The following is a 23,713-nucleotide window of genomic DNA, read 5'->3' on the forward strand; positions in this document are numbered from 1 at the left end:
AGAGTATTGCACCAACTGGTGTCTTTGGAAGGCAACTAACTTTGCAGCATGCAGTTTTTAACTGGCTGGGATTAGCCTGAACCCAGTTGGGTTGGCTCCTGGCTGAAGCACTGGTGGGTGATTCACTTGGACTGTGAAGGAGCTAGAGATCTAATTTCTCACCCCTAAAAACTCCCCTGCCTGATCTTTGCAATGCAGTTTTACTGAGCAGAGGAACCCTCTTACACCTTCTTCTGATTTGCCCTTTGAGAGAGAAGGCAAAACTTACCCTTTTCCCTGGTGATCCAGGAGGACCCGGCTCCCCAGAAGCTCCAGGAGGTCCCTGAAAAGAATGTATAATGAGATTATTTTTAACTGCACCATTTGGGGAGTGGGATATTCACAGTGGTGTACACATAAATCTCTTAGTCCACCAACACCAACAGTCCTCTCCAACATGTTCAACTAAGTTCAGCGGCATTTACTCCCAGATATATCGCCAGCACAAGTATCTTATTCATCACAATTACTACATGGAAAGAAATCATTAGCCTCCACATGTGCACCAGTCAGTCCTAAGAAATATTATAAAGGGGTCATATCTGCAGAAAGCACAAGCTTTCCATAATGGATTTATTTATTATTTATCATTTATTTATTCGCGACATTTCTATCCTGCATTTCTCCAGCTCGGAGGTGACTCAAGGCAGCTATTTGATGTCTTCAACAATATGAATTAAACCAACATTTAAAGCAAAGTTATAAAATACATACATTAAATCTTTAAAAATGTATAAAACCAATAACTTCACTGTTAGCCTCATTATCCAAAGTCATCGTCTAAGCTGTTCCAATATTCAATTGCACATAATTCTGTGTTTATATATTGCACTTGGTTTCCAAAGGTTTTCTCAAAAAACCACGTTTTCACTTTGTTACGGAAGGTCAGGAGGGATGGGGCTGATAATTTACTCTCCATTTTCCATATAAGTATGCTATAGATCAAGCATATCTGTTTTGTGTTGATTTAAGCATACAATTTTCCCTCTCAAATTGTGGGAATTCCAGCTCTATGAAAAATTGGGAATTGAATGTTCACCATATATTCTTATCAACAACTACTGTTTCATTAAGCAGAAGCAATTGTGAAAGTCAATCCAGTTTAGATACTTAACATAGTGCAAAGATCTATCTTCATGTCCATCCACCCATCCACACAACCATCAGTTAATCCCAAAACAACATGACGTTTTCAGAGAATGGGAAACTGTTCTCTCACACATTGACCTATTATACTCACAGGAAGTCCAGGGTCCCCCGTGTCACCTTTCTCACCAGGAACTCCATCAATACCCTGAACAAGAGAATGCAGAAACAATCTAACACCAGCATCTGTCAGTTGATACCATGAAAACTGCTTGTTTTAACCTCAAATAAGAAAAAGATCACATCTAGGACTTGTCACAAAATATTATCATGTGGAAATATTGTCGTACTTTCTTCAAATGCCAGGCATTCTATTTCTCAGGCAATATTATGTGGCCCATGACAGAACTTGCCCTTAGACTGCTTTTAGGAATGTAATTGATTTTATTTGTTCATCACCTCAGGAGCCTTTTTGGGCTGTGAGATGATATAGACATACTTTAAAATAATGGTTCAATCCTCTTTGGCATGGTCTCCCTGTATGTTCTTTGCTTGTTTTATTCATTGTTTTGTCATTCTGTAACCCTGCTTCTAATTTTTAAAATGCTACATTTCTTCTAAGGTTCTGTTTACTACCAGTAAAAGCTTTGAGGTAAACCCAATATTTTTAATTTCATTTTTTACAATGGAGAAAAGGCTACAATTCTTAATCATACATACACATCAACATACTTAAACAACAGCACTGGGCACTTTCTTGGGAAAATGGAAATATATATGCAAGGGAAATACTTTATGTTCAGGTTTGGAGACATAAAATGAGACATTTACTTGTAAATGTTAAAACAAGCAGAAGTAAACAATGTGTTGGATTTAAAGTGGAAGACAAAAATGTTAAATTTATAGAGAAACAAAAGACAAGCTGGAAATCCACTTTTTAAAAGTAATTTATGTATATATTGGTAGTTTTACAGTTATACGTAGAGATGTATGTTTGTCAGGTAACTAGGCTGATATTTTTGATCCCTCTCTTGCATTTGGCTGGACCCAAAATTGAAATATAGCTTCCAAGAACCGTGACTTTGACACTCAGACTAAGAGATATAAACAACAACATTCCTTTTGTGAGCTAGAAGATGGTTTTGATTGGGGAGCTGAACTTGGATTCAAAAATATTAGTCTCCTACAAAGATGACTGAGTGATCCTGGGAAAGTTACACACACTTCCTCTTCCTAACTATGATTTTGAAATAATCTCAGGACATTATCTTGTGGTAAGGCACTGGCCACAGAGAATGTCAGGTGTTGTGTAATATTGGGTGTCCTCTGACCATTTTGTGTTGATCTGAGAACTTTGAAATCCAATTTTCCAAAAGCTAGAAACAGAGATATCCCAACTTCCAGCAGTTCTTCTGGTTTAATAGGCCCCGTTTACACCAGCCATTTACTGCAGTTTCAAACTGATATTGAAAGAAGTGGTTTCACTGTGCAAATGATTACATAGGAAATCCTGGAAACAGTTTGAAGCCCAGGTAGTAATTACAAAAAACAAACAAAAAAACCCCCCCAAAAAACAAAGCAATGGGACACATTAAGGGCTTTCTTTTGTGCACTTTTGAGAGAGTTTGTTGTCTGCACTGCAGTCTGAAGCTACGAGTAGCTTCGCACTGCATTAAATAAAGAACGTAGATGGGGACAATATTCCTTTTCCAACACACACACACAAAAGCCCCAACAGAGTAGCAATACTGATACTCACAGGAGGGCCAGGTTCTCCAGATGGTCCTGGGTCACCAGGGAATCCTATTGGGCCCTGGGAAAGAGTTACAAGCAATAATTACTACCACAGAGTGTCAGGTACAACCTCCTATGAAACAGCAGAGCCCAGGCCAAATGATTCCACCTCTACTCCAACTGTGAATGCAATCAGACTGGGGAGAATATGTCTACTGTATGGATTTCAGAGATGCCTGGAATGCACTGTTTTGTTTGAGGACAGAGAATGAGTAAACATTCATATTTCAGGGCTTGAAAATGGCCCCTGGGTCCCATCCACTGTCATCCTTCTATGACACTCTTATGAGTTTCTTCAAAGCTACCATTTTGCTCCACATGTCTCAAAAGTCAAAATATTTGTTCTGCCCATTGTAGCATGGGTCTGGAATTCTATTTAAGTGGCCATGATGATATTGGTGGTCTATGAGCCAGGATGGTGTAAGGATATGAGTGCTGGAGTAGGTCTCTGGTGACCAGGCTTTACATCTCCACTCACCAATGGACTCCCACAATCTCTGTCTCAGAAGAATGTAAAGGCAGACCCCTTCTGAGTAAATCCTGGCAAGAAAATCCTTTGATAGGTCTACCTTAGGGTCTCCATAAGCTGGAAATAACTTGAAATGATAATGACAAGGTAGGCTCTGTCACTTATAAATCCAAAACCTAATGGCTTACTAAGTTCCCTTTGGCTCCATCTTCTCCTGGAGGACCCTTTTTGCCAGGGGGTCCAGCAGCTCCCGATTGTCCAGAATCTCCTTTTTCACCTGTGTCACCCTTCGCACCCTTTGGGAGCACAATACAGAGGAAACAGAAGATTGGATTATATTCTGAAAAGCAACCTCTCTCTATTTTCTCAAATGCTAGAGCCACACCATTGTTCTGAGCCAATTCATCCAATGACTTGATGTCTTATGGATAACAACCAACATTGCAGAGAGATTGATTTGAGGCCAATGGCAGCTTGTTGCTTCCTTGTTGAGGAAGAGTGAGGTGTGAGAGGTAAATCTATTCCAGGTTTTAGTTGGAACTTTAAAGGCAGTATCCAAGATGCTGAACTGTAGTTGCAAAGAAGGTTCAGCACCTTGGATAGCTCCTCTGAAGGTCAGACAAAACTCTAGACTAGATTCACCACTCTACTGATATTAAAGCCATTAGCTACCTTTGTTTGGGGCAGACACATCCTAGAAAGAAACGTTTACATATGATTTGTCCAGCTTCTCTTTCCCTCCATCCTCCAAAAACACAGACACTTACTGTCCGGCCTGGCTCTCCTGAAGGTCCAGGATCCCCTGCTTCACCTGCTTCACCCTAGAAAGTGGAAGAGAAACAAACAGTGAAATCCTCAATCCTATCATGCTACCTTTCTGGCTCCTAAATGGTTCTGTTTTCAGAAAATATGTCTATATTTCATGATGTGCTATAGAATCCCTTATGGAGGCACTGCAATTTTGTTCTGACATATTACAATACCTCCATCACTATAATATTGTAGGACTTACTGGCCCCTTAATGCTTGTTTACACTTTTTCTAGATGACGGCACCTAATCGTAATCTACAAGACTATAATGAAATACAGATTTTGTTCCAGGAATGCTAGCAGCTGGTCCTTGATCAAAGGAAAAATACACCTCCAACCCATGAGGAGGTGGGGAGATCACTTTTATAGCAATACTTGCAGAATTACCAACCTGACCTGTTTCTGATACAAAGTTTGAAATGCAGAGCAGAAGAGCAAGCTTGAGCACATTTTAAGTGTGTTTCTGTGTACATGTAACTTGCAGTCAGGCACAGAAAGTATTAAAAAGGGTGATTTCCAGTTAAGAGAGTGTCACCTTGGATTGCTAGCACTTGTTACTTTAAAAATGAATCATAACACTTCAGTTTCCAGACTAGCCAGAACAGGATTGTGGTGTCTCCCCATCAATCTCCAATGAGTTCCATAATTTTCTCTCCACATGCCAGCAGCCCAAAACACATGTGACAGAGAGAAAGAGGGAGGGAGGGAAAAAGAAACTGAGCGACTGGGTACTGCCTATAACTTTCATAATACCCCATCTTGCTTTCTCATCTTCCTGCCTGTGGAGCTTAACTTAGAAAAGAAAAGAAATGATTTTAAGGGGGCGTTTTAAAACCCTGTCAGGGAGTTTGAAACTGGGTTTCAAAGGAGAAGGAGCTAGGAGTTTGGAGTGGAGAAGAGTTGTGAGAGAGGCCTAAAGTGGTTAGTTAGCTAGCAGAGAAAGCTAGTGGAAAGATTACAGCTATTAGGGAAAATAGCTGAGGCGTGGGGTGACAGATCCCAAGAGTAAAGGACTGTCTGTGTGGAGTTTGGGGTTACTTTCAGAGAAGAAATCCTTTCTTCTCCTCTGGAGGGAGAAGAAAGTGTTACTTGCAACTAAGTTTTTGAACTGTTTAAAGAAACCATATGCTTTTAAGACAATCTTTCAAATCAACTAAGCTTAATACCTGTTTTATTCAAGTTCTCTTAAATAAACATCATTGTTTTATTGTTCACAACATCTGTCTCACGTGTGCCTCTGTGTAGGAAGTTTTAAAAGCAATTTATTGAAGAAGTAAAAGGTTTAATGGTGGCAGTGTACATTCTAAAGGAGAAATCTCTCTAGTGTTACCTCAGTGCACAGGCCTGAGTGCGAATCCAGCACATTCTAGCTAAAGATACCTGTAGTAAGCCAAGGGCTTAACATTGCTTATAAGTTTGGTGGGTGCCAGAGTTCTTTCAAAAGGTTAACTGGCCAGAAAAAAGTTCCAGCTATATTACAGCTTTTTGGTTTTGGTTTTTAAAGTGCCTAAAGCCACATTCCATACCAAGTGGTGTACAAAGGTTGGAATTTATTCTTAAATAATCCCTCTATCTTTACACACTGGTGTCAAGCCTCAAACTTTTATAGCTGGTGGTTCTGTTTGTGGGTTTTGTATACCCAAATAAAGCCTCAATATATTATATTTGGTTTTGCAGCAGTTGGGATTTGTTCACAAATAAATCCCTAACCTTTATACCATACTTTGCATTATCCAATTCCTGGCTCTTGTGCTATGCAATAAACTATTTGGTCTGACCGTCTGTGTTCTGGTTATACTGATAGGGACTCACCTTTTCACCGACAGGACCTGGCTGTCCCACTCCACCAGGTTGACCTGGAGGGCCCTGTAATGAGAACAGCCATAAGCAGTTAAGGAAAAGCACCTAGTCTGTTTTGAGGTAATCTGTTTGTATGTTTTTCCTTTTTGGCATCAAATGTTTGCCATATATGTTGGAAACCGCCCTGAGTCCCTTCGGGGAGATAGGGCGGTCTACAAATAAAGTTGTTGTTGTTGTTGTTGTTATTTCAACAATGCTGCCCCTTTCTAATTGTTGACTGTTTATCTGATCATCTATCAAATAGTTTAAAGCTGTATCAAAGTTACTAACATGTAACAAAATGCTTTCTGTCCTGAAAGTCACTTCTATCACTCATCAGTCCCAGGCATTGTTAGGTTCTCTATGGATTGTCATGCTTAAAACAGGTAGGGAAATCATTGTTAAAGGTAAAGGTTTTCCCCTGAAATTAAGTCCAGTCGTGTCTGACTCTGGAGGTTGGTGCTCCTCTCCATTTCTAAGCCAAAGAGCCAGCATTTTCCATAGACACCTCTAAGGTCATGTGGCAAGCAAGACTGCATAGAGCGCCGTTATGGGAATCATGCAGCTCTTCAAATATTATAGGCGTATTTTTTCTTTTACCACTCCCACCCCTACCCTGTTCACCCAGCTGACCACCTTGATCCACGGCTGGTTTCTCTTCCCTTAGGATTAAGGGAGCAGGATGTCTTCAGACCAAGGGCAGGACCTCCTCACTTCCTCACACTTTTACATTTCCCATTTCAAATAAGGCTGCTCCAGGACCCAAATTGTCCCTGGGCCCTCAGAGTATTGCAGAAGTTCTCAAACCCTCTAGAAGGCGCAAAAATCTTTGAAAAACTATATTTGCCATTTGTGACTCATATGGGGACCCACAAGATATGGTGGGAATGTGTTCTCTATCCCCTGGAGAGCATTTCATGGCATTTTGGAGAAATTAAATAAAAATATGTATTTTTTTTTCTTTGGGTCTGAGGGGAACCCTGACACTAAGGAAATTGTCCTTGGGGCTGAATATAGTCTGTAGCCCACACTTTGCTCACTTTTGGCATTAAAGTTTTCCCAACACCAAAGCAAAAGATGCTTCTCTTATATATGCAGGGAGTGGCATGGTAAGTGGAACTCCCACTCCATTACTATGGAAGGAGTTTTGTTTCAGCCACAAATGAAGAACATGTGCTGTTACTGTTGTTGTGTGCCTTTAAGTGATTTCTGGTTTATTGCAATCCTAGTAAGTACTTAACATGGAGTTTTCTCAGAAAGATTTTTTCAGAGGGGTTTTTCCATTGCTTTCCTCTGAACCTGGGAGACAATGACTTCCTACACCTCAACAAGGCCCCTTCTACACTGGCTCTCTATCCCAGGATCTGATCCCAGGTTATCTGCTTTGGACTGGATTATATGGGACTCCACTGCCAGGCAATCTGGGATAAGCAGATAATTTGATCTGATCCTGAAATATAGGGCCAGGATAGAAGGGGTGTCAGTGGTTTTCATGCCAGAGTGGGGACTTGAACGCTGGTCTCCTGATAACACTGAAACCACTACACCATGCTGGTGCTCGAAGAAAGTGTAGTCCTGCTGGACTCTCAGCTTTTGATCTGTTGATTAGGACAGATGAAAACTGCAGTCCAACAATAACTTCAGGGCCACATGTTTCACAGGTCACATCTTGGCACTTGCCAAAAAGCGCTTTGATGGCTGTCATAAGATTATACAGGTCATATTACCCTAAACAAACCACAATCTCAGTAAATGCAGCTACTGCTATGCGTTAGGTTCTCTCCATGTGGCGTTATCTATAAAGGAGGAATTTATTTTTGTTAGAAAGCAGTAGTTACTGCTCCCATTATTATTATTATTATTTGCCTCTTTCATTTTAGATATAAGTTAGGTTTATTTGCCATATTTATTAGTCTGTTTAAATTCTTTATTCATTTTCTGCCTTGCCTTTTGATGCAAGATGATCAGCATGTTTTATGGCTCTGTTTACACCATGTCTAGAGGTATTAGATGGATGACAAAATAATCCAATCGATAAATGAAAAATGTAGTCATTGCAACCATCACTTGATAATGGTTTTCAAACTGTCATTAGAAAGTCAATTACTGCAAATCATTCCCATTTAGGAGATTACAAGAGAAGGGATAATGACATTACACGATAGCTATCATGTAAACTGAACCTTGACATTGTAAATGTGACCTTGCCATTCAGAACTGTGCATTAAGATTAAGGACACTTGGGGGATGTGGATCACACTGGCTTATTTATTTGCTATAATACTATTGATACAAACAAGTCTCCAATAAAGTTTCATGCACTGTACTCAGTATTCCCATTTACAGCAGTATCAGACATCCTTCCACTCCTGTTCTTTTTATCTTCTGAGCTCCACTCTTTCAGAATTCCCTCTTTGAAAAGTAATAGGTTGAAGAACCCCAAAGGGGACATCCCGTCCACCTTTTAATATTTGTTCTTACCTATGATGGTCTCATCCTTATTGGGAGGAAGAAAAAACAAGAGTCTAACCAAGACACCCAAAGAAGACATGAGGTGGCCAATAGGTGTGTGTGTGTGTGTCTTCAAGCCCCCTGTTAACTGATGGTGACACCATGAATTTCATAGGAATGTTCAGAGATAGTTTTGCCAAACAGTTCCTCTGAAGTATGTTCTAGACCATCTGGCATTCATTCTCGGTCTCTCATTGAGTAAAAACCAGGGTGGCCCTGCCTTTAGCTTCCAAGATCATACTTTAGGGCAGTGGTTCTCCACCTGTGGGTCCCCAGGTGTTTTGGTCTACAACTCTCAGAAATCCCATCCAGTCTACCAGCTGTTAGGACTTCTGAGAGTTGAAAGACAAAACATCTGGGGATCCACAGGTGAAGAATCACTGCTTTGGGGTATTTTAGCACTTACATTCTTTTGTTTTATATTGAAAAGGAAATGATACTCACATCCCCACCACTGGGACCTTGTGGACCTCGGGGCCCAGGAGCTCCTGGAGGGCCCTAGAGAGAAAAAAGAGGGAGGGGGATGGATCAGATTCCTAAAGTAATCTTGAATCTAGGGAAGGGCTAACTTCAAAGCTGAAGAAGTAAAGTGGATGGTTCTTACCATAGGGCCAACATCACCACTCTCGCCCTTCTCACCTGGGAGGCCTGGCATTCCCTGTAAGAAAACACCAGTTCACTAAGATAAACCAGTTTATCATATTTCTTTCAGTTCTCCTGCTGTCCCTCCATACCAGCTACCAGCGAAACATGGCTTTGTAAGGCAACAGTCAACGGCTCTTGTTTTACATTTGAAGCCAGGGGTTTAAATTTTAAAAAATTAAAGTACTTCATAGATTTTTTTTTCAAATGTTTGCAAACATCATCAGAAGAAACTACATTTGAAGTGTTTGAGGCTATTACATATTTTTGAATGTAAAATCTTAAACAACAGTTGCCTATTTCAAGTTAAGCATGAAGATCCAGAAACCCCAGTCCCACAATTTTGACAGGAATTCTACAGGATAGACACTGTGCTAATATAATGACCTATTATGCTAGCAGTTTTCATTTCAGCATATTCATGCAGGGAGATCTGGGTGAAGGCTGCCAGTTCCTTGCTGGCTGTTTCTTGAATGTCAGACTCCTGGGGAGAAGGGTCCAGAGAGCCAACACAGCATGAGAGTTGTGGATGGGGCAATCACTGGTGCCATTGGGAGCCACTCATGCAAGAAAAAGCTGGCAGCTTTCCTCATTCTGCCACTATAGCTCTTTCATGCCTATTCTCCATGCTGTCCCCTTTTTTACTCACACCAGTATAATTATGCCACCTGTGTAGATAATAGAATTTATATCCATTGAGTTCTAGAATTTCAAAATTCAACCATCTAATATAATTTTAAATTTTGCCAAGAGGTTTGTTGCAGTTTTCCTCATGGTCCAATGTCCTTCAGCATCTTGATATCAAATTTCCAGTGAGCTAAGCAAATCTGAAGAAATAGCCCATTCCTCCAGTGCTGTTATCATCTCTTTCTTGAGATTTCACTGCAGTGCAGACTTTGGCAATAAGGTCAAAGGAGAGGGATGATGGGGATTACATTCCCATAACATCTAAAGGGCGCGTAATCTCCTTCAATGCTCCAGCTCAGGCATGGGCAAACTTCAGCCCTCCAAGTGTTTTGGACTTCAACTCCCACAATTCCTAAAAGCTGATAAGCTGGCTGGGATTTCTGGAAATTGAAGTCCAAAACACCTGGAGAGCTGAAAATTGCCCATGTCTGCACCAGCTGAATGACTTGGATGCTGAAGTTGACAAGGGCCAAATGTGTTCTTGTTTGCCCCTTATTTGAAATATTTCAAGAAGCAATTTCCTTGGTGGACCTGGTCCACTTCTGGCTCTTAAAGGTACCTAGAGGGGAACAGGCCAACTGAGTAAGTGAACTGTGGACTTATTTTGTTGTGACAAGGTTTCCACCCTGCCTGAATGTCTGTTAGAGGATGTGATTGTTAGAGGGGAAGAAGCCTCTCTGAAACCAGCTACACTGGATAATTATCAGCTAGTCCTCAATTATCCATTTCTTGGGCAAGTTTCTAGCATGTATGATCACCTCCCAGCTCCAAGATTTTCTGGAGAAAATCTGACTTCAGACCTAGTTATGGGACAGAGAAAACTTTGGTCACCTTAGTGGAAGACCAATGCCACAAACTAGATGGGGGAATATGCACCTGTTGCTTCTGCTAGACCTCTCTTGCAGCTTTCAACACTGCTAACCATGTTATCCTTTTCAGTCACCTCCCTGGAATGAGACTTAGGGGCACTGTTTTATGATGGTCCTTCTTGAACCATCACTCAGAAGAATTGCAGAAGAATTGCAGGGAACAAACTAAACACACAAACAAAAACACCCACACAAACAAATAAGAAACAACAACAAAAAAAACACTCCCTGCCCCCTGCTTCAAATTTGCCTGTTTCCCACAATGCATTCAAATTGTGGAACCCTAGCCCTCATACTTACCTGTAAACCAGGTGGACCACTGACACCTGGGAATCCGCGGGATCCTTCATCTCCCTTTTGACCATACATGCCCTGTTGCCCTCGACGCCCAGGCTCTCCATCAGCACCCTGTTAGTAAAATACCATGTTAGGGCTTTGACTGATAACAAGATTTTCCTCTGACACCTTTCCATCACACACATACACACACCTCCCACCCTTCCTGGTACAACCAAAAGGCTACGTCAATGGCAAAGGAAGGGATTGCCCAGTCTTGAAGCACAGAGACAAGGAAATTTGGGGATAAGAGAGGGCAGTGCAGAAGGAAAGCTGTTGGAGGAGACTCCTTCTAGGACTCATTTCTGTATCAATACAGATTTTGAGATATACTTACCGCAGGCCCTGGATGTCCAATAGGACCTTGGATCCCAGTAGGTCCTGGAGGACCCTGTAGGAAGAGAGAAAGGTATTGAGCAAGTAAGATAATGGAGCCTGTTCCCATTCTCCTAGTTCCATACTCCCTCTCTTCTAGTTCTCTTCAAAAACATTATCCTGATTTAGATGCAAGCAATTACAAGAAGGCTTTGGGATGCTGGATGGGACCGCAATACCTTTAAACAACCTGCCTCAGACTTACCGCTTCACCTTTGTCTCCCTTGCTTCCCTTCTGTCCAGGACCACCCATCTCTCCCTATAGTGGATGAGAGGGATATGAAAGAGAGACAAAGTGAGAGGGAGAAAGAGAGAGCACTGTGAACACACTAAGCATTACCAGGGAAACCATTGTCAGGTAAACATGTGCACACTGAGGAACTCCTTGGCAGAGAAAACCATCTCTAAGGAAACCACCGTTCAGCTGTTACCATAGAATATTCTGTCAGAGAAACAAAAAGATGCAGCTCTTGAACTGTGTGGTGGATCCTGCCCATGTATTCCTGTATCCCCACAAAGCACACCAAGTACAGGCCTCCTACCTTGTCCCCGTCTTCTCCAGAGAGTCCTGGTGGCCCAGGTGGGCCTGGCAGCCCCACTGGCCCAAGGACTCCATCATGTCCAGCTGGGCCTATTGGGCCTCGCTCACCCTGGAAAAGTGGAAAAGACAAGTGAGGACAGAGTAATATAATGGGCAATGGCATGAGAGAAAAACAGCTATCACTTTATACAGAGAGGAGAAGATCTCCATGGCTTGCAGAGACCTCAGATGGCCAGCTGAAGATGTAAGAGTGAATCCCACCAGCTGGATCATTCAAGAGTAAACATGCATTCTGCTGTTATGTGCATTACACTTCTTTCATTTAAACTGAGATTAGAAATCCATATAACCAGGGTTGACTTTATTGCACCATCTCTTGTCATTATAAATAGTTATTTGGACAAGTGTCTCATGATCTCCTTCATTATCACCCTTCCCTTTACCTGTAACACTGTTTTCTTCTTTGACACTACAAAACTATCTGGGAATGTATGACCCTCCTTAAGTTATTAGACTACACTTTTCATCATCCTAGGTAACATAAACTGTCAATATCTAAAGGGCCAGACATTTCCCCATCTCTGCAAATATGCTGGCTCCCCTCTTTAAATAGCAGAAGGATGCCTCTCTTAGAGAATAGTAAATATACAGATGCACAACTTCTGGAATCATGATCCCAGAAGTTCTATGTCTGTATATTTACTATTCTGAAAGGCAACCATCCTTATGTTATCTAAAGTGGAGAACCAGTATATTTTTTCCTGATATTCCTATTGAGTACAGTTATCTTTTCTGGAAAATCTCCAGGAACAGGTAGCTCATGGTTTATGGTATGGCACCAATTCTTGGACTTCCCTTTGAGTTGCACTGTTCTAAGAAACCCAGTCCTGTCTCTAAGTATAATCTGAATGGTTCTCCTCTCTGTATTAAAGTGCAACTAGGTTTGAGCCTTAAAGCCCTGAGCCATGAGGTTTTAAATCACTTGTAGCAAAGGGGTGATTTATACGTACCGGTGCCCCCTTCTCCCCTGCAGGGCCAGGAGGACCTTGGCTGCCCCCTCGCCCTGGCAGTCCAATGCCCCCAGCTGCTCCAGAAGGACCGCGCTCACCAGGAGGACCCTGTTGGAAAAGAGCATCTGATATAGATCAATCCATCTCCTTTTTTTATACTCCCCTCTATTACAATCTTCTTCCTCAAGGATCACCATGGTCATTATTATCACTTCAACTCATGCTTGAACATCACTATCAAGAGTCCTACCTCAAAACCTCATGTTTCTTCAAAAGACACTCCACATATACATTCATTAGCAATCTACCACAGCCTTGCACTTCACAAATCTGAAGAGACTTGCTTTCCAGATAAAACCTTGAGAAGAATCTAGTCTACTTACTATGGGGCCATGGGGACCAAGTGGTCCTTCAGCTCCTTTCAATCCAGTTGGTCCCTGTGGAGGAAATCAGAATACACAGATTAATATGGAATAGCGGGATGTGTTTCACATTCTTAGGTAAAAGGCAAGATATAAATAAAGTGACTGAGTGATATTTTATGTGAAAAATCACCATCCCTGTATGTCAGCAACAATAGGAAAAACAATTATTCGTTAAAGGTCAATAAATGCTAATCAAGGTGGCCAATTGAAACATTCACACCTGCCTGAAGCAGACAAGAGTTATTTCTCCCACCCTGGACATTCCAAAGATACATAAAACCCACTTGCCTAAATCCAACAGACTCCTGAATCTCTGAGGATGCCTGCCATAGGTGTGGGTGAAATGTCAGGAGAGAATGCTACTGGAACATGGCCATACAGGCTGGAAAACTTACAGCAATCCTGTGATTCCGATCATAAAAGCCTTTGACAACACAATTATTCATTCCTCCCAATAAACAGAAACACACACACACACACTCCTTTGGCATCAATAGGATTCAATGGAAGTCAGACAACCTCACACAGATTATGGATGTTCTAGTGCAAAACATATGGATGGCAGCAATTTGCTGATCCTTGTCATTTGAAACTGGCAATCTTGGCCTATCACCTTTGTTTCTCCCATAGTGAAAGAAGAGTTGGAGACAAAAAACATTAATGGCCATGTAGAAATATCAGGAATTCCACAGTTTTATCAGACTAAGAGGAACTACTTCACTTGCCATGACTTACAAAGGAATGTAAGAAATTCACAGTTAAATTCAACCACACACTCATCTAACCCGGCATTACATTTTCACAATTTGTTGACCAGATACCCATAGGATTCCATCATGTAAGGCATTAAATCCCCCTTCTTTCCTTCTCAATTTAGAGGTATAATACCTAGGAATGTAAAGTTCCTACCAAAATCTCACAGAACAAATGCCTGAAAGCACATGTCAAGGTGCGATGGTGGATTCGCCATTCTCACTACAGATCAAGCCATAGCCTTTGCATTGATTCTAGGACAATTATGATCTCCCACCTCAACAATGTAGGGCAAATACTCACAGCCTCTCCAGCAGGTCCTCGAGCTCCTGTGAAACCTTTCATCCCAGGAGGACCATCCTTGCCTGGAAGACCACTAGGTCCAGGGTCACCCTAGAAGAAAATATTTCTCATCACTATACAGGCAGTCATAATCTGGGATATATTCTTCTGCCACTTCAGCTCACATACGCCTCTTCATTTTTTCAACTTTATTTCCAGTCTATATTGCTTCTATGCAGATTTTTAAAATGGAAAACAATATATCCGGGGGATGTGTATGAGAGAGAATTTGAGTGATATCATAATTTTGTTCATATTGGAGCTGGTGGGAAAGACAATGACAGATTACAAACTCATCTCTTATAAAACTGTTATTATGTTCTCTACACAGAAAAGGGTAACTAAAAATACTAACTGAATTACAGTCAAGAAATTGACTCAACAGACAAATAAATAGCAATATCACTGATTAAATGTCACAGACAATTTGGCATTAGTGGAAAGCAACTTAATCTCTGCCCTCCTTTTATTCCTTCCGGAAGTAGATGTCTCAGATAGAATTTCTCTTAGAAAGTCATGGAAAATTCTGATGTTAACAATTAATAACGTTGTTGTTGTAGGGGTTTTTTTGTTTTTGTTTTTTGGCTATATGGCCATATTCTAGAAGCATTCTCTCCTGACGTTTCGCTTGCATCTATGGCAAGCAACCTCAGAGGTTGCGAGGTCACATTCTGAGGATGCTTGCCATAGATGCAGGTGAAATGGCAGGAGAGAATGCTTCTAGAACATGGCCATATAGCTTGAAAAACCTACAACAACCCAGTGGTTCCAGCCATGCAAGTCTTCGACAATACAATTAATAACTTCGTAAATTTGTCAATACAGTAATTACTACAACATGTTACTGTGTATTGAATTGCTTTTTCTGTCCATTTGTTGTAAAACATGATGTTTTGGTGCTTAATTTGTAAAATCAAAATGTAATTTTTTAAAAATCATTTTATGTTCATGCGGCCCACTCTCTGTCATTATGTTTGGTTTCTATGTTTTGTCTATATTGTTTATATGCTTTGATGTTTTATACTTTATTGCTATGTTGTTTATTTTACTGCAATTTGTATTTTTGTACTGTAATTTGTTGTTTGGGCTTGGCCCCATGTAAGCTGCTCCGAGTCTCCATTGGAGTAGATGGTGGCGGGGTATAAATAAAGATTATTATTTTTATTATTATTATTATTATTATTATTATTAGATATTTAATAAGCTTTTCCTTAATCCTTCCTTATCATTCAACATTTTCACTTATCCAACATTCTACCAGCCTGTTTACGTTGGATAAGCGAGACTCTACTGTATCTACCTACCTACCTACCCCTCCATCCATCTCTGTCTCAAGAACTTCATTGATAAAGGATGCTCTTTTACTCCACAGATTACCCAAACCAGTCAGGAAAGGGACATGATCTTTAGGAGGCAAGAACTCCAAATATGAGGAGGTGCTCCTGGCCATGGATGTCACATATGATCTAATTCCTATCTAAAAGCACTTGGAACTAATGCATCTGAAATTCAGATGGACCAAGGTGCCATTGATCTGCGAGCCATATTCTTAACCAGTATGCAAAGACATGAACATTTGCTGTATGGTACCCATTTCTTATAGCTGGAAGACATGGCATCACAGCAAATCTGATAAACAAAGATACCTGAGGCATAACAATTAGTTGTATCTTTGAATCTTATTTTCTGTACTGAATAGTTAAATTGGTACTACATAAAATCTGATGAATGTTCAAGTAAATAAAGCAGAATTTTAACTTGAAAAAAAATTGGTACTACATATTATATACTATCATACCCTCAAGAATATGGTCTTATAAAGTCTTTCATTCATCATTACAGTTGTAAACTAGTGTTTTGCGACCACTGTGCTCTAGCATAAGTGGAATTACCATATGGGAAAATGTGTTATTTCACAGTAAGGCCCAATTTACAGTGCTGATAAGGCAAAAATGGCATGTCTTAAAAATGTTGAACCTCGAAATGGAATGGGTTTTTCAGATGATATTTTATATGTTTAAAATTATACATATTTATTTCACGAATCCACCCACAGAGGAAAATGTGCAGTTTTGACATCTATGATGTTTTCTGTGCACACATTTCAAATGAGTATACATCATAAGACATCTTTTTCAAAGTCCTGAAATATATAGATTTCCAAACACAAAACATTTTCATGTAGGGTTGACAGGGGGATTCCACACCAGAAATACAACAGAGACTATTTGTTAGGGTTGTGTCTGGATCTACTTTAAAAAATGGTCTTCAAAATTAAAGTTTGCTTTTTGGATCCCCCCCCCCCTTTCCCAATATTTCTGAGCTGTGGTTCATTGACTCCATAGATGCAGAACCCATGATATATATGAAGGACCAATTGTATTAGTTAAGCTCCAAGCTTGGTTGCCTCCCTGTTTGTGACAAAGGCACCTTTTAAGTTCCTCTGACCACTCACCTTGGCACCTTCCCTGCCAGCAGCACCTGGCAAGCCATGTTCACCAGGTGGACCAGGGGAACCTGGGTGGCCTCTCTCCCCTGTGGGTCCAGTTTCTCCTGAGTTTCCCTGTGATGCAAAGAACGCATGGTAAAATGTTCAGAAAAGATCAGGGACACACAAACACGTATGCAAAAAAAAAAAAAAACAGATCAAACAAGAAGTTGTTGAGACAGCTACTCAAGATGAATGTGGGGCTTCCTTCACATCTGGGATGGGAAACTATCATCCCTCATTATGTCAGTGATTACTATTCTAAGTGTGATTCAATGTGTCTGGCACCCAAGGTAATAAGGACTGATGGGAAGTGAAATTCAGCCACATCTAGAGCAGGGGTCAGTGTGGCCTACAAGTTAGATGTGGCCCACTGGCCTCCTCTATAGCTCTGAAGTCTAATGAGGCTCAGAAATTCCAAAGAACCCCCATTTTTTAAAAGAAAAGGAACCCTTTTCCAGACCACCATAAACTCTAAAAACCAGAACATATATGCCATCGCTTCTATTCATGTTAGCCATTTTGGTGAAACATGGGGGACAGAGTTAAAAAATGGGCTCCACTCTTCTTTCCACTCCTGGTTCATTTTGATCCAGAGAGTCACAGTTTTTCTAAACCAGGGGTGTCAAACTCATTTCCATCGGGGGCCACATCAACCTTTTTGTTGCCTTCAAAAAGCCGTTGAATCTATGGGAGGAGAATCTGTGGATCCGAATGGCCAACTATAATTTTTTTACACAGTGATCAGTTCTCTTTAGTTTTTTGCCCAGTTTAGGTCCCAAAATGGTTTTTAATGACAACACCCATCACTTTTGATTATCTACCATACGATCTGGTTATAATGGAAATTGCAACCCAATAGCACTTGTGGCTGTCAGGTTGGGGAAAGATTAAAGGACATTTTAAAGTCAGACATCATATCTACAAGCCTTGTAAGAACTACTCAAATAAAATTCTCTTAAAGGTCCGTGGAAGCATTATTTTTGAGAATTAAATTGCCTATACACAATGCTATCAATTGAATTCTTAGCTGCTAAGTTTAGAAAATCAGCTGTAAACCATGTTTATATCAGCATAGATAGAACAGTAGATCAGAATCCATGTTATCTTCTTAATCAGCTATTATCTGATAGCTGATTTGAATGTATATACATTCAAACCCCACTCTCCTGCCTAAACAGAATAAGCTGCAGCCTTCCAGATGTTACTCCCATCAGCTCTAGTCATTATGTTTAAGGATGAAGAACACAGGAGTTATAGTCGAGGATCTGGAAGGCCACATAAAATGACATAGTAGGCTGAATTTTTCCTATGGGCTCAAGGTTGACATACATGCTCTAGAGAGCAAGCATCCTCAAACTGGCCCTCCAGCTGTTTGGACCTTCAACTCCCAGAATTCTTGACCATTGAACAAGCTGGTTAGGGCTTCTGGGAATTGGAGGCCCAAACAGCTGGATTGCCATAGTTTGAGGATGCCTGTTCTAGAGCTTGGTCTTCAAATCATCTCTTCAGTGTATTGGAATTGAGCTTGGTATAAAGTGTAAGAGAGGCAGCATATGTAAATAAAGGGTGCTCAACAGGCTATCATTCAGGATTGATAATACTAGCTTTACAACTGTAAAACAGTTACTAGATTTACTCAAATCTAACACTCACTTTTTGGGCTAACTGACCTATCCAAACTTACGCTGTGCATTAGATTTGTGTCATATAATAATCTTACTGCTGAGTCAAAGCCAAAGGAAAAGCTGCTTCAGGAACTGTATCTGGAGCTCCTAATTGAGGGGCATCATCTCTCATTTAATTGCCTTGGCCCTATGCTGTGCAATCTTGGGATTTGTAGTTTAGTGAGACATCAGCATTCTTTGGCAGAGAAGGCTCAAGGCCTTATCAAACTATTGTCCCCATGATTCCATAGCATTGAATCAAGGCAGTTAAAGTGCATTCATTCTGCAGCCTAGATGTATCCTCAGGTTTTCCTTTCCATTGCTGGAAGCTTTGGTGCTCTAACACTTTTGATTTCAAAGAAGGAATCCTAAGCGGGTTGCACCTGCAATGCCCACCTTTTTTGACCAAATGACAAAGAGTGCACTTTTTGCCACTGTGCATTACATTAGGCAGCAAATACTTTTTTTGGTTTCAGGGTTTTGGAACTTGAGGTGCACATTAGATTCGATGGTGCATTCGACTCAAGTAAATATGGATAGTTGGTTTGGAAACAAAGGCCCACAGTAAGCCTCACAAAACTCTGAAAGTTAAGTCAGTCCCTTGGTTGGAGTGACTTGTCTACATATGTAACAGACTCCTGGCATTAGCCTGGTTTGCTTGGTCTGAAATTTATAGAGTAGTAAATCTTCAGTTCTTCCATTCTTATAAGTGAGAACAAATCATTTCAGGAAATGTCTCCCTACTGAGGGAGAATACCAGAAAATGCCACACTTTTCAATGACTAGTAATATCCCATATGAATTCATTTTGCAAAAACACAAGGGAAACCATGCATTTTAATGTGTGGGAACACTGGGAAGAGAACTTAGGAAATCTTAATAGAATAGGTTGTGCAATTACTATGGTGGAAAACAAGGACACCAAAAATGCTTTCACAGCCCAGTCCCACCTGTGCTGAGCCCCTTCCTCGCAACTAAATATAATGCCAGAGTATTGATGTGAAGGTCACATTTACAATGTAATGGTTCAAGTTGAATGAACATCATTTGTGTACATGTCCTTATACTCTATCATTTTATGTGCAGAAAAAAAATGTTTTGTATAGGAAACATATTCTGTACAGAAAGGATACCTCCTGTGTGGAAAATAGTATTTTTTTCCATGCTGTAAACTTGAGTGTGTGTTTGTACCCCAAATGAAATAATGTAGCTGTATGTGGATGCCCCATATAGATAACCCCCCCCCCCCCAAATGTATGTGTGTGCATGTAGGTCTGGGAAGAAAATGCAATTTGCTACACAGAAAAATTGTTTTCTGTACTGTAAACAATATTTTTTGTGAAAAAAACCCCTTGATTTCTATATGTTTTCTGCACCAGAAACTCTCTTTTTTGGTACAGGAAAGCCTATTTTTGCACAAGAATTTCTGCACAGAAAGTATTTTTTTTTATCTACAGAGGAGACCAGTTTTTATTAAAAATTAGTTTCCTGTGAAGAAACATCCCTTTTCCCCTTTATTATACAGAAACCTACTTCCAAACTCCAGACCAACTTTCTGAATAGTTTGTCTCCAAACCATTCTTCCCTACAACCATTTCTGTTGTAGGGCAGGAACGACAAGGTGCAAATGTTGTTGGATGGCAAGTACCACCTGCTCGAGCTGAATAAATCATGTTGAAGAATGCTGGGAACTGCACTATAGGAACATTTGGAAGGCTGCACTTTAACTATTGGCTACATCAGTGAAATTATTTTCTATGCATGGTTTGCACTGACAGTATTTTTCCCCATTTTTGAGGACACTGGCAGAAAAGAAAACGTTTGGGTTTGCTCTTCTCTAACTTTAGTTAGTTGTCCAAAGCCTCTGACTAACAGTATTATTTTATCACATTGCTATCTCACTTTTCTCCCTGCATGGGAGGCTATTCCATTGACTATGAAAACTGGAAGTAAAGATCTCATACCTGTGGTCCCACAACACCAATAGGCCCCGGTGGTCCAGTTTTGCCATGAAATCCCTAAAGAAAAGATTTTATTTTAGATTGCATCTTTTATATGGGATCCTATACATCTCACATCTGATTAAAAATAGGGTACAACTTTAAAAAATACACAGAAGTTTTTAAAAAAAGTTTTAAAAACACAAAACAATATAAAGCACAATGAAACCTAGTATATATAAAACCATGCTATTCCTTTAAATGTTCTTCCTGCCACAATCAATTGTAAAATTCTCTGATTAAAAAGGCCTTTGCCTGCAGGCAGAAGGAAAGAAAGATTGCTATCCTGGTGGGGGAATAGAGAAACATCTATATATTTCTCTAGAATTATAACATCATGGATAAAACAATATTAGGCACTGCTCAAATTGGTACTCACTGGCTCACCACGCTGGCCTGGATGTCCAGGTAAACCATCTTTCCCAGCAGGACCCTAGCAGCAGAAAAAGCATTAAAAAAATGACTGTTTGCATCCAAAATACTCCTTGAGGGATGCAACCACATTTCCAAACACACAAAAGCTTGCATATCTCAGAAATTTTGTTTGAGAGAATGGTAATACAGTTTAGGCAAGAGGACTCTGCCTGGTCTATAAAGGCAGCTGTCTTCCGTGGCTGCGACTTCATTATTATTATTTTTTAATTGCTAGTATGGAGTTGTTGTGAAACCATCCATTAACACCCATTTCAAAATGCGCCACATGTTATACAGCCCACGCTGAACCAGAGCTAATAAATCGAGTTGTGCTAAAGCGGTAAATGTCTAAACAAGCAATTAGGAAATATTTGCAGCCTGAAAAACCGAGATCACACAATCGCCAAAGAAAGGACACAGATTGTGTTCCTTTAACTGTTCCTCTGAACAAGAACACAGAAATGGAAGGGGAGAGCCACAAAGTCTGCCCAGCAGGAGAGATTCCATCAAAGCTCTGCAGGTGAAGCATGTGCGGAGCGCAGGGAAGAGATGGGAATAAGACACTTCTTTAATAAGGTATCTTTTTTAACCAAGGATCTAATAAGATTAGCTGCCTAGTCTGCTCCAGGCAACTTCAAAAGGAACGTTTCAAGCTATGAAAGTGCTGTGATACAGAGACACGCTCTATGGTGTATGCGATCTCCCCCTTCCCCCATCTCTTAAATAAGCAACTAAAAGTTTTAACTAAACCTTGTTTTGTCAAAATGTAGTGCCTGGGGCAGAAAACAAAGCATCATGATGGAGGTGGGGCAAATTCCAATTGGGACAAATTATCTTGGCTCAAAAAGTTTGAAACAAGTTCACGTACAATTGAGTAGCTTCCTGACAGTTCTGCTGCAAACAATACACAGTTGGAACACACAAAAGTGGGCAGTCTTAGATCTGCTGGATCAAAACCTTTTGTTCCACCAGAAAGAGCAAACCTTGTTTGGGTAACAATTGACCATGCTTAGGAATTCTGGGAAGTGGAAGTTTAAAAACTTTTCCAAACTTTTTTGAATACCCTGGTAAGCTTCTTCGTCTGGGTAGGCCCTGCTCTTGATCCCGCTTTCTTCACAGGCATGTCTGGCGGGGATGAGAAACAGGGCCTTCTCAGTGGTGGCCCCTCGGCTGTGGAACTCCCTCCCTTGGGATATTAAATCAGCTCCCTACCTCCTGAATTTCCAAAAAAAAAGTAAAAACCTGGCTCTTTGAGCAAGCTTTTGGAAATGCAGCATAACAGATAAACATTGAACTATGAAAGAATGAAATATGGAACGGCTTAGATGATGCTACGCTAATATGAGATTAACAGGAAGACATTAGTCATTACATGTTTTTAATTGATTTTAATTGATTTTATAATGTTGTTTTAAATGTTTTAATTGTATATTGTGAATTGTTATGGCATTGAATTGTTGCTAATTTGTAAGTCACCTTGAGTCACCTTCGGGCTTGAGAATGGTGGAATAGAAATACCGTATATAAATAAATACACCTTAGTTGGTATAGGTAAATTTCTTCCATTTATTCTAATAGGTAAAGGTACAGGTTTCCCCTTGACATGAAGTCTAGCTATGTCTGACTCTGGGGGTGGTGTTCATCTCCATTTCTAAGCTGAAGAGCCGGCTTTGTCCATAGATGCTTCCAAGATCACATGGCTGATATAAGTGCATGGAGTGCCATTACCTTCCCGACGGAGCAGTTCCTATTGATCTACTCACATTTGTATGTTTTTGAACTGCTAGGTTGGCAGAAGCTGGGTTTAACAGCGGGAGCTCATACCACTTCCCAGATTTGAGCTGCTAACCTTTTGGTCAGCAAGTTCAGCAGTTCAGCAGTTTAACCCGCTGTGCCACCGGGGGCTCCATTTATTCTAATAGGTGCAGAAATAAAACAGAAACCAGTGAGATAGGGGAAATGGCAGAGCATTAAGGATATAAATCATCATAAATTTGTCCCCTTAGGTAAACATGAATAATTTCACCCTATTTGTCTCCAAAGTGAGCAAGTCTTTGAAAATAATGCAGTTTTCAAGGACTGTATGGAGAAAAGGTGATTTGCATAGAAAACTGATTTTACTGTGCAAAAACCTAAATTTCCTGCACATAAATGTTATATTTTACACAGTAAACCATTCTTTATGGGCAAGAAATTTGCTTTCTGGTCAGAAAATGCCATTTTCTATGTACCCCCCCCCCCCCTCACAAAAAAAATCATTTTTGAGTGTTTGCACACAGAGGTATGTCCTGAACTATAAAGATAGTTACCTACCCAAGATTATTCTCATTAGGAAATCTATTTTTCCCCATTACTTGCTTTCTTTAAAAAAGTATTCTTTTGATCTATAAGATATCCAGAGATATGCACATTTCTGGATCACTTATGTGCAAGCAGGGCTTTAGACCATTGCAGCATTTTAGCAGCAGATATTCCCCTTTGTTCCCTGATAGGTCTGCTCAATATTCACATCAAAGCATTCAAAATTAAATGGCCACATTTGTGTTCCTTGCTTTGAAGAAGAAAAATGGGTTTCCCGGTCCTGCCCCTGGTATCAACTAAGAACGAAACTTAAG

General features: G+C 40.3%; 1 protein-coding gene across 2 annotated transcripts in view; it reads right to left on the reverse strand.

Annotated features, from left to right (window-relative positions):
• The window catches only part of COL5A3 (collagen type V alpha 3 chain), a 180,499-nt gene that overhangs the window by 35,991 nt on the left and 120,795 nt on the right, over positions 1-23,713 (reverse strand). For both annotated transcript variants that reach the window (XM_067463950.1, XM_060763835.2), the window contains 18 exons: positions 21,064-21,117; positions 20,649-20,702; positions 16,985-17,092; positions 14,491-14,580; positions 13,393-13,446; positions 13,010-13,117; positions 12,001-12,108; positions 11,664-11,717; positions 11,421-11,474; positions 11,048-11,155; positions 9,154-9,207; positions 8,994-9,047; positions 6,012-6,065; positions 4,156-4,209; positions 3,577-3,684; positions 2,885-2,938; positions 1,280-1,333; positions 269-322 (listed from right to left, as the gene is read on the reverse strand). In XM_067463950.1, coding sequence (XP_067320051.1) covers positions 269-322; positions 1,280-1,333; positions 2,885-2,938; positions 3,577-3,684; positions 4,156-4,209; positions 6,012-6,065; positions 8,994-9,047; positions 9,154-9,207; positions 11,048-11,155; positions 11,421-11,474; positions 11,664-11,717; positions 12,001-12,108; positions 13,010-13,117; positions 13,393-13,446; positions 14,491-14,580; positions 16,985-17,092; positions 20,649-20,702; positions 21,064-21,117 — 1,278 coding nt within the window. The remainder of the gene's footprint in view (positions 1-268; positions 323-1,279; positions 1,334-2,884; positions 2,939-3,576; positions 3,685-4,155; positions 4,210-6,011; positions 6,066-8,993; positions 9,048-9,153; positions 9,208-11,047; positions 11,156-11,420; positions 11,475-11,663; positions 11,718-12,000; positions 12,109-13,009; positions 13,118-13,392; positions 13,447-14,490; positions 14,581-16,984; positions 17,093-20,648; positions 20,703-21,063; positions 21,118-23,713) is intronic.

Source organism: Anolis sagrei, chromosome 2, assembly GCF_037176765.1.
Source record: "Anolis sagrei isolate rAnoSag1 chromosome 2, rAnoSag1.mat, whole genome shotgun sequence".
Taxonomy (NCBI): Eukaryota; Metazoa; Chordata; class Lepidosauria; order Squamata; family Dactyloidae; genus Anolis; species Anolis sagrei.